The 16,599-nt window shown below is 41.0% G+C and overlaps 1 protein-coding gene across 4 annotated transcripts in view; it reads right to left on the bottom strand.

Annotated features, from left to right (window-relative positions):
• Window positions 1–16,599, bottom strand: part of Fgf14 (fibroblast growth factor 14) — a 661,678-nt gene that overhangs the window by 179,664 nt on the left and 465,415 nt on the right. The window contains exon 1 of one of the 4 annotated variants that reach the window (XM_052732363.1): window positions 7,245–8,050. The exons of the other annotated variants lie outside the window; for them this stretch is intronic. Coding sequence (XP_052588323.1) covers window positions 7,245–7,437 — 193 coding nt within the window. The 5' untranslated portion in view covers window positions 7,438–8,050. Of the gene's footprint in view, window positions 1–7,244; window positions 8,051–16,599 lie in introns of those variants that run through there. 4 annotated transcript variants of the gene reach the window in all.

The following is a 16,599-nucleotide window of genomic DNA, read 5'->3' as shown; positions in this document are numbered from 1 at the left end:
GACTATCTCCTATGCTTACAGCAGTATCTATCAACATGAAAGAAATATGAAGCATAGGGTAAAACACATTCTGCAAAAAGTATTTCTCAAAATTGAATGACCTTATGAATGGAGATATTTTCCCCTAACCGGAAATAAGTAACTCTGATAAAAATAGCTTAGAAATGTTATCTAATATTTTGTCATTTCCTACAATCTTTCACCCCAAGGAGCAGTAAATGAAGACATAGTCATGGGACCTGAGTTTCTTTCTTTTTTTTTTTTTTTTTTTTAAAGATTTATTTATTACGTATACACTGTTCTGCCTGCATGTATGCCTGAATGCCAGAAGAGGGCACCAGATCTCATTATAGATGGTTGTGAGTCACCATGTGGTTGCTGGGAATTGAACTCAGGACCTCTGGAAGAGCAGCCAGTGCTCTTAACCTCTGAGCCATCTCTCCAGCCCGGGACCTGAGTTTCTTAATGAAGACAGTAGTCATTGCAAATACTGCCACTCAATTAGTGGCTTTCTGGTCCAGATATCATTGTGATTACTTTTATATTAATCTGTTTAAAATGCTTTCTTACATATTTAAACTTATCATTGTTATATTTTTCTAGCTTCTGAGTGTTAAAATAACAGTATTGAGATTAGCATATGCAGTTTAGATTATGCAACTATCATAGTACTTTTAGCTGAAAGTTTTTCATCATTTGTGAAGAAGCACATAAAGAGTATAGCCAACGGAAAAACAATTTCAAAACTAAATAGATAAGTCGTACTGAAAAAAGTCCACTTTTAATTTATGCCATTTTAAGAATTAAGCAAATGAAATATAGTATTGTTATTTTGCATGGAAAAAGGGAAGGTTTATGATTGGTTTGAAAAAACAATATTCTCAAAATGAGATTAGGAAAAGTGGAAGACATATACTTTCCCATAATGTATTGTAGCTCTATCCACAGAAACCAGAAACTAAAACAACCCATGTGCATTACCTGATATAGATAAATAAAATGTAAATGTAATATGTATACTAAACGGAAAACTATTCACACATAAATGGAGGATGTTTTCTCATTTGTGACATCTTATAACTGGAGATAACTATGCTAAACTCAGTAAGCTAACCATAGATACATGGTTAGTAAATTTAGCACACAGCCACACACACACACACACACACACACACACACACACACACACACACACACGGTTAGTAAATTCAACACACACACACACACACACACACACACACACACACACACACACACACGTGTGTGTGTGTGTGTGTGTGTGGTGTCATTTCTCATAGGATCTTAGCATATGAGCAATATGAAAACCTTATTTCCTAAAGACTGAGAAGATGAGGAGTGGGGATAGAGATAGGCTGATCACTGAGTACCAAGCTGCAGTCAGACAAAAGAACTCAGGTGAACTATTGCACAGTAGGATGACTATAGATTATGTGATAAAGTCCTGCAAATTCAGAGCTGCAGAAAGGATTTTTAAGATTTTCACCATAAAGAAGAATACATGTTTGAGGCGTTCAATATTTTAATATAACTTAAACAGTTACACAATGCTTATATGTATGGAAATATCAAATGGGCTAGACATGGCTTCACTGCCCTATAATCCTAGTTCTTGGTCAGTTGAAATAGGAAATGGAAAGGCCAAAATGATCCAGAGATAAAGAGTGAGTTCAAAACCAATGAGAAGCTTAGGGAGAACTTCTCTCAAATTAAAAACACAGATGTTGTGCTAGAGATGAAGTTAGGCATAGATTCCTTGCCCAGCATGTCCCTGTTTTAATAACTGGTGCCACACTGCCTCCAAGAAAAATATGGTTTCCCATTAATCTGAACATTTTATTTTGTACATCAGTTATAAAAATCAAATATTTTGAAAAATATGTAAGTATGAAAGTAGAATTATTAACAAAAAAACCCACAGAAATCTGCAGCTTCATTTAACATCATCCTGAAATTTCCACCCCTGGGAGTGCAGGTGGAGGAGTTCTGCTAATTTTTGCATGGACTTTATGTTAAAAAAAAAGTCAAAAGACATGGCCATGAAAAACTAATTACTTAAGTATATAGAAGCTCAACTCTATGAATATAATTCATTCCAGAACAAACCATATTCTGTTAGTTATATCTATCTTAATCTAGTAAATAATTTTACTTCATTAGACTACACTTTAATTTATTGTACCACTGAAGCAATGATTACTCCTAGAAACCTTCAGTAAACACGAATTGTTGAAACCAAAACAAGAAAGTCACTGGGGAGACATAATTCACTAATATTCCTATAAGATCTTTAAATGATAAAACTAAACATTTAAATTAAGAAACAGCATGATTTTTGTAATCATAATACAACTAACAAGATAGATGTACTTTGGTTATCAAAAGAGCAACGAGCCTTATCAAAATATGTGTAGGAAGATTCCTGTGGTCTCAGAAAAAAAACATAAACAGCAACAAATACTTTTTAAACATTTCCAAAAGGAAAGAAATACACTTCACAGGGAAAGGTTCTCTAACTTTAGCTTCATAAGCCTGTGCACATGACACTGCTCTGAGATTGTAGCATAAATTATGAGGTCCTGTGTTATTGTCTGTTGTTGATTATTTTCTGAGAGGATACTTTGTAAGGAAGAAGACCTCTTCTTATTTCTTAAGAGATTGAGGGTTTTCGCCATTATACTGGAGGCTACCAGTTTTGTTTCTATAGATATCCATGCATTTCTGATTTTTAGATCACAGATTAACTTGAAAACATGAACATAATTTAAGTAGCATGCTTTTCATTTCTAAATTTTTAGGATATCCTGAAATTTATTTTAGGCAAGATGTGTTGTTAGCAAACCCACACCCACTACTACACACAAACAGTGTATAGTTCAATGGCTTCTGTGATCCTAGGTAAAAGTGCAAATAAAAAAATAACCTGAAAGAAACAATTACACAGCTCTCACAAAGATTTTTGAAAGGCTATTATTCTACAAACAGACAAATTCTTGCTTATTTTAACATTTAAAAGCAAAAGTGTAATGCTTTTAAAATAAGGTCATCATCTTCATTTTCTGTTTTACTTTTTCTGTAAAGATTCCAAAGGGTAAAACTATTTGTCAACTGTTGTTTCCTGCATATTCCTCTTACTTTATATAAAGTTAACCTATATTTTAAATGTATTCTCATGTAGGCATTAAAACAAAGTAATTGATATCCTTGATTTCTTGTGAATAACTCACTAAAAGCTCATTTACAAGGAATGGATTATTCATGCATTTAAGGGAAAGTAGAAAAACATGAAGATTTGAGAGGCGCTTTGATTTTAGTATGATCTAGTTAGAACATTAAGGTTCAGGGACATTTCACTTTGGGCCTCTTGGAATTCCATGTTTTCCCTCAAGTTAAATGGCAGAGATGAGGACCCAGGGCCCATGTAACACTCTCTCAAAATTTGAGAGCTGAAGAAAATGGACTTTTCTTCTTAAGCACAATAAACTGAAGATGTGTGCTAAGCAGTTATTATCAGGTATGCACAACAATGAACAGTTATAAAATGCCACTGAGGGTTATTTTAATAGGATGTAGTGAGTAGAGCTTTCTCAGAAGGTATTTCCTCTGAGCTTTCAAGAATAAGATTAATTTTAGCATGTAAGTCTAGAGGTCGAGAGAAGATTCAGGCACAGAGGAAAGTTCCCCCCCCACACACACAAGCACACAGAAATACATACATATACATAAACATATATATGTACGTGAAACACATACAAGTGGCTAATTTGTAGGATTATAACTTCTGTTTAAGTCAAAGGAGGTGAGGGGGATGAAGAAATGGCAAAAGTAGAGAAATTTGGAAAGGTGGAACACTCACAGCACCGATCATTCTACAGCCATTCTACAGACTATTCAGGAGCAAATCAAAACATATGATGAGTGTTTGGGAGCTGGAGTTCTAGCTTAATACATTTGACAATACAGAAGTGACTACTTAATAAAGTGTTGGCTTTTTGCTTTTGAGAGAAGATTTTTTTTTTTTTTTTTTTTTTTTTTTTTGGTTTTTCGAGACAGGGTTTCTCTGTGTAGCTTTGCGCCTTTCCTGGAACTCGCTTTGGAGACCAGGCTGGCCTCGAACTCACAGAGATCCACCTGGCTCTGCCTCCCGAGTGCTGGGATTAAAGGCGTGCCGCCACCACCGCCCGGCTTTTGAGAGAAGATTTTATATAGTTAGGGTTGGCCTTGAACACTTGATCTTCCTGACCCCACCTCCCAAGTTTTGTCATTAAAGGTATATGTTACCATAACCAGCTTAAAAAAAATATTAAAGGGGAGAAATGAAATCCCCAAGCTTAAGAAATGTTTATTGTCATTCTGCCAAACAAAAAAGGGTAGAGCTATTGTTTTATCTTGTTTAAAGAGTCAATGCATATTCTACGTGAGGATGTACTTTAAGTTTCTATACCTCTTGGGTTTTTCCCTATGGACTAAGGATTTTCCCTACATGGCTTTTTTTTTCTTTTACTGGCTCTTGTGCCTCTATACCCTCATATAGTCCTCACCCTGGAGGTTTCAGTGTGAGCATCATCCTCCCTCATCTTCACTAAATTCAGCTCTCAACTAGCCTCCCCCCTAGTCCTGCATTCTTCTTCTCTATTCTACTATCTTCTAGAACTCTGGATGTGTTTCTCATTCATTTGTTCTTCCTATGTATAGCAACTGTGTAGCCTGTGTGTGTGAGCTCTATGTGGGAAGACTCACCCAGTTATCAAACAGAATATATAAGACCTATAGCAGGGCTTATCATGTTGTAAACTTTCAATACTCATTTGTCAGATTACTGATTTTCAAGTATTAAGAACATAAGAAACTTAAAGGTTATACCTATCTATTAGCAAATCAGATTTTAAGTTTCCTGGGGGGTGATTTCTATGTTAAGAATAGGAAAATAGAGGCATATGTATATATTTCCCCAAATAGTATTTAAGCAATAAATTAATAATATACACTACATTTAATCATAGCCATTATATATATGTATATATACATGTATACAATTTAATGTTTCTTTTGCTTAAAATAATACTTGTAAATTTACTTTTGTTTGATATTCAATATCCGTGTCTATGGTTTTCTCCCCTAAATAACGTATTTCTTAGGTAATGAAACAGGAACAAAAGAAAATATTCTGTCTAAATTAATCTTATTTTTTCTTATACTGTCTCAGCAAAAACAAGGTGACAACATGGCCCTGAATGTATTTTCTTGTGGAACATTGAGGTGTGTGTGTGTGTGTGTGTGTGTGTGTGTGTGTGTGTGTGTGTGTATACTTAGACTTATGAATATTAAAGAAACAATCAACATTGAAAATAGAGAAATTGACTATTAGAGAGCCCAAGTATCTTTCTAAACTAGAAAAAAGTAGATTTTATCTTGAAATTCATCACATGTCAAGTAACACCTCTCTCATCACTCAATACAATACAAATGCAAAAGACATGCTGACTGTGTTTATAAAATAGTCTAATTGTTACCTATTTCAAGAATGTACATTCTAACTTTTTAGCCTTGTTCAGTAGTGTTTGTACTAAGATAATCTTACTCAGGAAAGAATATATTCATTGCAGTTTAACTAGATGGCAAGTTCAGAGCTCTCTGTTCTGAAAGCTGTGTTCCAATGGATAATCTGCCTGAGAAGTGAGAAGCAGACCCTGGCAATAATGGGCACTGGTGTGGACAGTGACCAGAACACTGAACTTAAAGGTATCCTGGATTATGTTCCTCTGTAGAGTATAAATGACAAATTAATTATTCTTCATAGCTGCCACTCTGCTCTGAAAACTCCTTGTCCCATTGTCTCCATAAGGAAGTTTCTCCTGTTACATGTATACAGCTGAATTTCTCTTAGAATGTGCATGAGGTATATCTTACATGTGTTCTTTTCAGCTTGATGACAACAAACAGCCGTTATCTGCAATTTATTATCACTGCAATCAATTACTGACCCTTTACATATTTAACATTAGTCTTAAAATGCATAAAAATTTTTGGTCGTGGATTGGTAAAGGTGTGGACACACAAGTCCACACAGAAACCCAGGCTTTTCAAATGCTTCTCTTCCTCATCTTGAGAACAACAGGACATTGAAAGCAAACACAGCTGGGCTGGGAGAATGTGTTGTGCTGGGCAAACACCAACAACCATGAATGTACATATGTTCTGTTTCCTGCCCACCTGGTTAGGTAGAGTAAGTAATCCCCATGTTGCCGTTACAATACCCCACATACTCCTAAAACAGCCACCCTTTGTAACTGGGTGTAGAGAGGGGGCAGATGACCAGGCTCTATCTCTTGAGTAAAGACTGACATGTTACAGGAAGCAGAAAGGTAATGAGGGGCACTAGCTGTTTCTCAAAATACAATAGTAATTAATATCACACATAGTAAGGGCTCTTTTCTGGCCATCTTTGTGTAGTAACTGTTCGTACCTCACATAATTTGCTAGCTTATCAGTTTAAACAGACAGAACAAGAATACATACTTCCCTAGCAGGCTCAGTAAGATTCATTCTGAGGGTGACCCTGTACCCATTCAAAATTTGACTACAGGTCTGGGGGTGGGGGTGGGTACAGCCCCCCTTGCTTTCTGTTAGGTCTCTACTGAGCTAACCCTTAGTTCACATGCCGCCCCACCCCCACCCCCATTGCTCACTTCTTTCTCATTAGTCCCAGCTGAGGGGCCCTTTCACTAAGGGATGTGAACCAAGGGATTTGCAGGAGACTAAAGAGACCATATGAAGCCGGGCACACACCAATTCCTGACATCCTATCTGACTGGGGGGACAATGCGCAAGACCTGAGGCACTGTGGAAGAGCAGATTCCTGCATTCTAGAGAGGATGCTGTGCTCTGGGGGAGCCCCAACGTCTGGAGGAAGAGTGCAGACAGAATTTCTGAAGTCCAGCTTGTAGGAGAATCAGAAAGCAAGAGCCAGCCAGAAGATGGCAAATTTGAGGACTCTGGGCGGCCTGAGTTACCAGTGACTGGCTACAGGTTGCCTGAGAGCAATCTACCAGTAGATTCACAGCTACCCGGGGAAGGCGCTCTGGCAAGCTGGAGGGAGATCAGAGGGTTAGAGAAGGGTGGACAGAAACATGAGGGAAGGAAGGATCAAGGGGAACCCTAAGCGCTTCTATCCAGGCAGTAAAATATCAGCCGAGGCGCACCTCCCCACAGTGACCCACACAGACCTTGGCGCCGTAACCTGCGCTTCTTGAGGCCGAAGATGCGCACTTTGGAGAAGATATCCACCAGGTTGCCATTGCAAAGCCCGCGGTTCTTGCTGGGGCTGCTCCGCCTCCTGCTGGCAGAGGGCCGGTCCCAGTGCTGCTCCCGCGCCTGCCGCTTCTGGCGGATCAAGCCGCTGGCGATGGCCGCGGCCATGGTGGCCCAGGGAATGGGTCCCAGGGAGGGAGGGACAGAAGCAAGGGGAGCCTAGGGCACTGGAGAGGAAAGGGGCGGTGCAGACAGCTGCTCGCCCTGAGGGAAGCGGAGGGAGGGGCGGTCTGGAGGGACTGGGGACAGAGGTGAGGCTGCTCAGTGCCCACTAGGACCCATCGCCCAGTCTGCTGAGCTTGGACTAGGCGCGTAGATGTTCCCAGGACACAGCAGGGCCAGCCTGGGAACTGGAGGTCTCGGCTGCTTCGGAATCCAGAGGGCTGTGGCTGTAGGTCACCTCGTGTCGCTGGAGCCCTCTCGGGGTCGCCACCACCACTAGCTCAGCTTTCTTGCCCTGCCCGCCTCCCGGGTGAGATGTTGGCGGATCTGAGGGCTTCCTTCCTGGCCACAGAATGGAGGGGCGGAGGATAGGTCGCGGCAATGCCTCAGCGCATTTGTGGGTCTCCGGGCGCGTTGGGCAGGTCTCAGTGCCCAGCTCGAGCTGCCCTCGGGCAGGTGCGGCCACAGCCGTCTGCTCTCGGCTTCTGCCTGTGATTGTCAAGTGCTTTGGAAATCAGCATCTGGAGAGAGCAATCTTCTCCCCTGTGCTCTCTAATCAAAGCGCTCCATTCTTACTCCACTAATCCCCTCCCAACTATGTGGTCCCCCTCCGATGTGTCTTCAGAAAGAAAATAAAAACTATATGCAGTAATGACTTAAAATAATTATAAAGAGAAAGTTAAATGAACGGCAAAGGGTGGGATGCCAAGACGTTGACGAGTCTGAGGAGGTGGAATTGAAGGAATATCGGTGCGCTTTGGTTCAGATGAAACTCGAATGTTTCCGAGGCTGCCAGAGCTAAGCTAAGGGCTTCTAGAGTCCACAGAAAACTCTCAGCAGCAGTTGAATGCTGAGATGGTTTCTGCTCTCTGATTAATCCCTCCAGCACCAAGGCATCCCCACCCCTTGGAGGAGGCGAGAGGAGAGTGAGCCCTGGGGAAAGAAGCACCTCTACTTTTCACCTAGTCATCCAAACTTGCTATCCTCTCCCTTTTGCTGCTATGAAGTATAGGTTTATCGTTTGGAACCAGCAATAATGAGCAAAAAGAAGGATCAGAGGAGAGGAGACAGATAATCTGTTCTAATGAAGAATGGAGGAAAGAGCTTCCAGTTCTGTTCCCCAGCGGGTGGAAGAGGAGCTGCCAGCTGCTGCAGAGGTCCTACACAGTGACTGGATTAGGATAACCGCCTGGGGGAATACTGAAGAAGTTTTAGCACAAAGATTAGCGTGGAGTTGAGAGATGTCTGTAGCAGCACTCTGGATAACAAAAAACAGCCAGACTGAGGACACTCCACCATGAGCTGCCTTCCTTTTTTGGTTTGCCTGCATGGAACAGCACTGTCAGAGAGCAAAGCCTTTTGAGCTGGATCGGAAATTCAAATATAATATTTGATATCTCCTTCCTTCAGTGTCTTGCCTGTGACCTGACAGCATTCTGTTTTAAATGATTAAACATGGGAAGGGTGAAGAAAGGAAAGGAAGTCTGGGGAGAAGCTCTTCATGCTTTGGACAGTTTGTGGATGTAGTTTCTAGGGTGAATTCCAGTGACAGATCCAAGCACTAGAGCTAGACTTCCCCCTCCATGCATGCATCCTTTGTCTTGCTATCATCCCAGGAAGGTAAGGAGAAGGGAATGCAAAAACCAAACTTCTCACCATCCAGTGTGGACACAGAGGAAAAATGTTTCAGCAGTCATTGGTAGGCTTATACAAATCTCTAGGGACTACTTGAGAACCGGAAAGAAAGGGTGCAGAACACAGGCAGTATCTGGAGCAGTTTTTAACAAAAATGTACCTCTTCTTTGTCTGGGGAGTTGTCAGAAAGTACCAACACCAACAGGCAAATGAGGGAAGTGCAGCCTAGGATGTATTCCAGGGAAGCTGGACTTATGCTCTCCACAACTCACACATATCCTTTCCTTGTAAGGAGTCCTATTCTCTCAGTAGTGAGAGTGTGTAGATTTGGATCCAGTGAAGGTAATATCAAGTTTAGAATGATCTCATTTTTTTTAATATTAAGAGGCATGCCAAAAGCTTATGTCCATCACTTGGCTGTTACATCTACAAACACCACAATTACTAAGAGGAATATTTTAGAGGTGCTTTGTAAGAAATTTGCATTGCATTGTCACCCATGAGTTTAAAGTGGGGAACCGAGGAAAGGGGGAATACCAATTTATTTTGTGTGTGTATTTGTGAAGCAATGTCATTTCTCATAAAGACAGAAGGTGGTCTGCAGCTTGATGAACAACTCTGGTAAAATGTGGATGGAAGTATGGCTTTTCTTTTGGCTAAATCGCAGTGGCAGGGGTGGGTGGAGGGATCCAACTGAAAGCCATTACTGCGAAGAAGCCTTTTGGACATTTGAAAAGTTCTGGTTTGGAATTTCTGAATGACTTCATAATTAAAACAAACAGATTTACCTAAAGATCCTTGTAGGGTTATCTTTTTCAGAGAGCGAGATGAGATAAAAGATATAATGACCTTTTAAACTGACTATAACTCCACCAACTATCATGTTTGTTTATTAACTTGAATAGGGTTAAACTTCTTGTCATTGCAGCTGTGTTCACTGCTTTCTTTGTGAGGTTGCAATGATTTCTCCCAAATCTTTGACTGGTGCCTTTCCCAGGGAAGTAAGATTTGGGGCTTCCTAGGTCACCCCTTTCGTTCTTGACCTTTCCACAAGGTCCAGAGAGTTTGCCCTTTAGTACCACAGATAGGAACTCTGCCCAGCCCTTCTTGAAAAAGCAGCGCTTTAGAAGAGCAACCTCTGAAAAGCCCCTCCCTTCAAAGCAGTTCTCCCTTTCTCTCTCTCTCTCTCTCCCTCCCTCCCTCTCTCCCTCTCTCTCTCTCTTCTCTCTCTCTCTCTCTCTCTCCTCTCTCCTTCTCTCCCTCCCTCCTTCCTTCATTCTTTTCTTTCTTCCTTTCTTTCTTTCAGATGGAAAGGAAATTAATCATCACAGCTTCCACTGACAGTAATAACACACCTCAAGGCCGAAGCCTTTCAGCTGTTTGATACCGGAGAAGCACCCTGCTTGTTCGATTTTTCAGTCCCGACCCCTGGCGAAGTGCCTGGAGCAGCGACTTGAGTCTCAGGGTCTATTCAGACAGTGAAATTTATCGAAACTCCAGCAGTTCTTTCTATTCTATGTTGCTTTCTATTTTAAAGTAGCTTGAAGCAAGATTGGGTAATCAAGATCTTTTAGCTCAATCCTGGCGTTTGCCTCTTCCTTCTCCCAAAGGCTGCTTGGCTGTTTACAGATAGAGATAAGTGAAAGAAAACGCAAGAGAGCCATCTGCTGTCTTAAGCTGTGATAAAAGGCAGCACAGAGCTGGAGAGAAACATGGTTTAGGGCAGGTGCACAGCAACCCAAACCTAAGGACCATACAGACAAGGTCGGACCTCAGAGTCACTTCAGAGTTATTGATTTCACCTTTGACTTTATATAAAGCAAAGAGAAAAATGGGAAGGAGGGATAAGGAATGGAAAAGAGGAGAGGACAGGACAGGAGAGAAGAGGGGAGGGGAGGAGAGAGGAGAGGGGTGATTTAGGAAGGGGATATTCTGACTAAGCTCTTAGGAGTGTAAACCCCAATTTCAAGTGCTCTTGGTTCTTTATTTTGTCTGCAACTTCTTAAGTTTATGGTGACGTCCAAAATCATTTTAGTTTCTGATTCAATTTTTGCATCTTTTAAACAGAGATAGCAGAGTCTATTCAATTCTGGTCAAGGTACAGACTCTATCACAGTGCCTGGCTCTCTTAAAGTACACGACAAATGCCATCTATTTAGTACCATCCTCTAGACCATGAACCCATACTTTGTGCATTCTTTTTCAATTTCAATATTTTTAATACCACAACATGTATTTTCAGGTACATTTCTTCACTTTCCATTAGTCAATATTGAGTGGATTTGTGAACTTACCCCTGGATTTCCATGCCTCCAAACTGCTGTTCAAAAATGTTATCCTATCTCTCAGAAGGCAATGAATTGTTCCATCATTTGCTGTCCTTTAAGTTTCTAGAAGATGCATGTTTCCCATTTATCTACATTCCCATCAGGCTAAAATCACAACTTGAGTGAGGCAAACTGACTGTTTGAATCCTTAAGCATTTCATTTATACTCAGCATGGTTTTATCCCCACAATTGTCATTACCGATAAGGTTATTGTGGGAATTCAATGATGACCCATATATTAAACACTTATAGTAGTGTCTGTCACACAACTGGGATTCAATAAATAGTAACTACTTATGACCACTTAACTTGTCACCATTAGTTATTCACTTATTTAATTGATTCAGTCCTGATTGAGAGCCAACAAATTTTTTTTGAATGTTTAGTTTTTTATTTAAAACATTTTTTTAAATTTATTTTGCAATACAATTCAGTTCTACATATCAGCCACGGATTCCCTTGTTCTCCCCCCTCCCGTCCCCCTCACCTTCCCCCCAACCCCCCCCCCATTCCCATCTCCTCCAGGGCAAAGCCTTCCCCACAGACTGAGGTCAACCTGGTAGACTCAGTCCAGGTAGGTCTAGTCCCCTCCTCCCAGGCCGAGCCAAACAATCCTGCATAGGCCCCAGGTTTCAAACAGCCAACTCATGCAATGAGCACAAGATCTGGTCCCACTGCCTGGATGCCTCCCAAACAGATCAAGCCAATCAACTGTCTCACCCATTCGGAGGGCCTGATCCAGTGGGGACCCCTCAGCCATTGGTTCATAGTTCATGTGTTTCCATTCATTTGGCTATTTGTCCCTGTGCTTTATCCAACCTTGGTCTCAACAATTCTCGCTCATATAAACCCTCCTCATTCTCGCTAATTGGACTCCCAGAGATCCACCCGGGGCCTCGTCATGGATCTCTGCATCCAGATCCCTCAGTAGTTGGATGAGGTTTCTAGCACAACAATTAGGGTGTTTGGCCATCCCATCACCAGAGTAGGTCAGTTCGGGCTGTCTCTCGACCATTGCCAGCAGTCTGTTGTGTGGGTATCTTTGTGAATTTCTGTGGGCCTCTCTAGCACTTTGCTTCTTCCTATTCTCATGTGGTCTTCATTTACCATGGTCTCCTATTCCTTGTTCTCCCTCTCTGGCCAACAAATTTTTAAATGATAAAGAGAAACAAAGAGAGACTTGGGCTCTGCCCTCAAAACCTTACAGTCTGGCATAGGTCTCAACATAGACCTCTTTTCTGAAAAACAAAACAGAAAACAAACAAACCAAAAATTCCTCACTATTTATCCTATGATGATCTCCAATTAATGCACCAATGCATGCCTTTGTAAATACTTCTACAATGTTGACATTAACATGTAACTTCTGTTAGCTGAAGAGTAAGCTAGATTTCTATCTCTACAAAGATGTGCAATTGGTATCTCATTAGTATGGCCAGCACTGAACTGCTATTTTTTCTAATTAAAGCTAGTCTTCATTTAATCTTTCCCATCTCTAGAAAAACAACTCCTTTGTTGTTTTCCTGACCAACTCTTTAGAATATAAGACTCATTCTTTCTGTAAACCCCATATATACCGGTGCTGGAACTACTCAAATTATTTTAAAAATATACACACAATATTGTCACACTCAGCATTGTCACTTCACTCACCATTCCACCAAGTAGACTTATGAAATAGTACTCTAATGGGTTCCTGGGGATTCACTGTGCTCTACTTTGCATACCTCAACACTGTAGCCATAACAATGGAGGTGAAATTTACATTATATCACAATCTTGTTCAAAATCTTAGCTTGTACTTCACCTCTGCCTTCATTTGTTTCCAGATATCCTATTTTCCTTTGCTCATCACTTTTTGTGCTCATGGCACGTTTATACTCTGCATTCAATGTGATGCTCATCTCCATAGATTTATGTTTCTTCACAATGCTATCTATAATCATAGTCCTTAAATACAAACAACCTCTTCTTGTTTTATGGGTCCATAGAGTGTGCACCACTTAAAAAAATCTCTACAGAGTCCTTTGTTTATTTGGCCCACTTACCCCTTTTAAATATAAGCTCGGAAGAATACAGATTCTGTGTCTCTACTTATTGTCACATGCATACTGTCTCAGTGCTTAACAAGTAACTATTAAAGATGAAGAGGTTGGACATGGATGTAGATAGATAGTTGAAACCAAGTGAGATGGACAGTGTAGTAGTTTAAATGTAATTGGTCCCTACAAGCTCATAGGGAATGACACTATTAGGAGGTGTGGCTTTGTTGTAGTGGGCACGGCCTTGTTGAAGGAAGTATGTCACTGTGGGGGAGGACTTTGAGGTTTCTTATGCTCAGGATACTGCCCAGTGCCTGAGTCCACTTCCTGTTGCCTGAAAGAACTAGGATTCTCAGCTACTCCAGCAACATGGCTGCCTGCACACAGCCATGCTCCCAGTCATGATGATAATGGACTGAACCTCTGAAACTGTAAGTGAGCAACCCCAATTTAATGTTTTCTTTATAAGAGTTGCCATGGTTATGGTGTTTCTTTACAGCATCAGAAACCCTAAGACAGAAGTTGGTAACAGGGACTGGGGTATTGCTATGATAGGACTGACTGTGTTTTTGTTTGGAGTAATATGGACTTTGGGAGTTTAGATCAGAAAAACAATTGAATACTTTAAGCACTGCTTAATGGGCCATACTAGTAGGAGCATGGAAGTCAATGATGTAGAAAGTGATTTGATGAGCTGTGGGGGGCTTGCTCAAAAGGTTACAGAGGAGAAGAATTTTAGTATGTTGGCTGGAGATCATTCTTGTGATATTTTGGTGAAGGAAGTGGCTGCTTTTTGCCCTTGTCTGAAAAGTCTGCCTAAGGCTAAAGTGAAAAGTTTTGGATTAATTCCATTGGCAGAGAAAATCTCAAAGCAATCTAGTTAGACCCTCTTTTGTGGTTATTTGTGGCAACTCTAATGAAGTTAGATTTATAATGAAAAGAGGAGTAAACTGAGCAGGGTAAATTACAAAATACAAATTTTAAGAAGAAAAAGAGCACCAGGAAGTGGAAAGCTAAATCCTCTATTCAAGGAGATAAACAGATTAAGAAATGTAATAAAGAGAGTGATGACCTCAGGGCAAGATCCTATCCAGCAAAGTTTCCAACTTGTGAAAAGGAACTAAAGAAAATCTTAGAGCTGGGTAGAGTGATACATGTCTTTAATCCCAGCACCGGGGAGGCAGAGGCTGGCAGATCTCTGAGTTTGAGGCCAGCCTGGTCTAGAGATCAAGTTTCAGGACAGCCAAGCTTGGACAGTAAAGGACAGAAAGTTGGTGGAGATGTAAAGGAACAAGGGGGCCATGTTCCTACCCCAGTAAGCACAGAACTTTGCAAATAGCCATGTGATTCTGGCTTTAGAGTTAAGAATAGAAGAAAGAGAATTTGCCTACATGCCTAAAGAAAGGTGCTGAGGCCAGGCCTGTGTCAGGGGCGTCCCTGAATGAAGGCTTAGAGATACTATTGCATAAAGCTGTGAAGTTGAAGCCTGCATTGCCTTGGGGACCCCAAGATATTAGAGATGCCCAGAGCCATGGAATGCCTGCCCAGGAGAGCTGCTAACAGGGAATGGAACCAGCTCACGAGAAAGAAATATGTTGCAATCAACAGAGCTGAATAGAGTTGGAGATCTGAATAGTTTTTTGACAACAGACAAAGATGCAGAGTTTGGAGTTTGCCCACCTGGTTTTTGGTCTTGTTTGGTCCAGTATTTTGTTGCTATGCTCCCTTCCCTGTATTTTAGAACAGTAATGCATAAACACTGTTGAGACTGTGATAGACTATGGGGACTTTTGAAGTTGGACTAAATATATTTTGCATTATGATGTTTTTACAAGTTTATGGGGGTCAGGGAATGGAATATGGTTGTTTGAATGCAATTGGCCCCCATAATCTCATAGGGAGTGGCACTATTAGTAGTGTGGCTTTGTTAGAGTAGGACTATTAGGAGGCATGGCTTTGTTGGATTAGGTGTGGTCTTTTTAGAAGAATTATATCACTGTGGGGGTGGGCTTTGAGGTCTCCTATGCCCAAACTACACCCAGTGTCTCAGACTACTTTCTATTGCCTCTGACTCAAGATGTAGGACTCTGAGCTACTTCTCCAGGACCATATCTGCCTGCATACCACCATGTTGCATCATGATAATAATGGACTAAAACTCTGAAAATGTAAGCCACCACCTTCAGAAGAGAGGTTGAACTTTAGACTTTTAAATAAGTTGGAGACTGTGAATGACTATGGGGACTTTTGAAGTTGGACATAATTTTTGAATTATGATATGGCTAATTAAATTTAAAAAATTAATTTTTTTCTTTTTCTTTAGAAGAGTTGTCATGGTCATAGTGTCTCTTCATAGTAGTAGAAGCCCTAAGACAGAAGTTGGTACCAGGAACTGTAGTATTGTTGTGATAGGCCTGGTCATGCTTTTGTGTGAAGGAATGTGGACCTTGGGACTGTGGATTAGAAAACCAGTTGAATGCTTTAAGTGCTGCTTAATGGGTCATCCCAGTAGAAGCATGGAAGACAGTGGTGCTGGGTGTGATTTGAACTGTGAGTGCCTGGATCAAGAGGTTTCAGAGCAAAAGAATGTTATTATGTGGCCTAAAGACTTGTCTTATGATATTCGGGTGGAGAATGTGGCTGCCTTTTGCCCTTGTCCAAATAGTCTGCCTGAGGCTAAAGTGAAGAATCAAGCTTAGGCAGTGAAGGAAACCATCAAAAACAGAAAGTTGGTGGCAATGTAGTTGAATGAAGAGACCATGTTCTAGTGCCTACAAGCAGCAGAACTTGGCAGTTTCAGCCATGTGGTTTTGGCTTTAGAGTCAAGGATAGAAGAAAGAGGTTATGAAATATTTCTCTGTGACTAAAGAAAGCCACTGAGGCCAGGCATGTGTCAGGGGTTTCCTTTAATGGAGAGACACAGAGAGGTCATTGAGTGAAGCTGTGAAGTTGAGGCCTGGATTGCCTTGGAGACCCCAAGATGTTGGAGATGCCAGAGTCGTGGGATACCTGACAAGAAAAGATGTTAGGAGGGAGTGGAACAAGCCCAAGAGATAGAAGTATATTGCAGTCAACAAAGCTGAAAGTAGATAGAGATCTAAGA

Source organism: Peromyscus californicus, unplaced genomic scaffold, assembly GCF_007827085.1.
Source record: "Peromyscus californicus insignis strain IS unplaced genomic scaffold, ASM782708v3 Scaffold_12__1_contigs__length_115047231, whole genome shotgun sequence".
In the NCBI taxonomy this organism is placed as follows: Eukaryota; Metazoa; Chordata; class Mammalia; order Rodentia; family Cricetidae; genus Peromyscus; species Peromyscus californicus.
The sequence above is the reverse complement of the archived record's forward strand: the minus strand, read 5'-3'. Positions and strand labels throughout refer to the sequence as shown.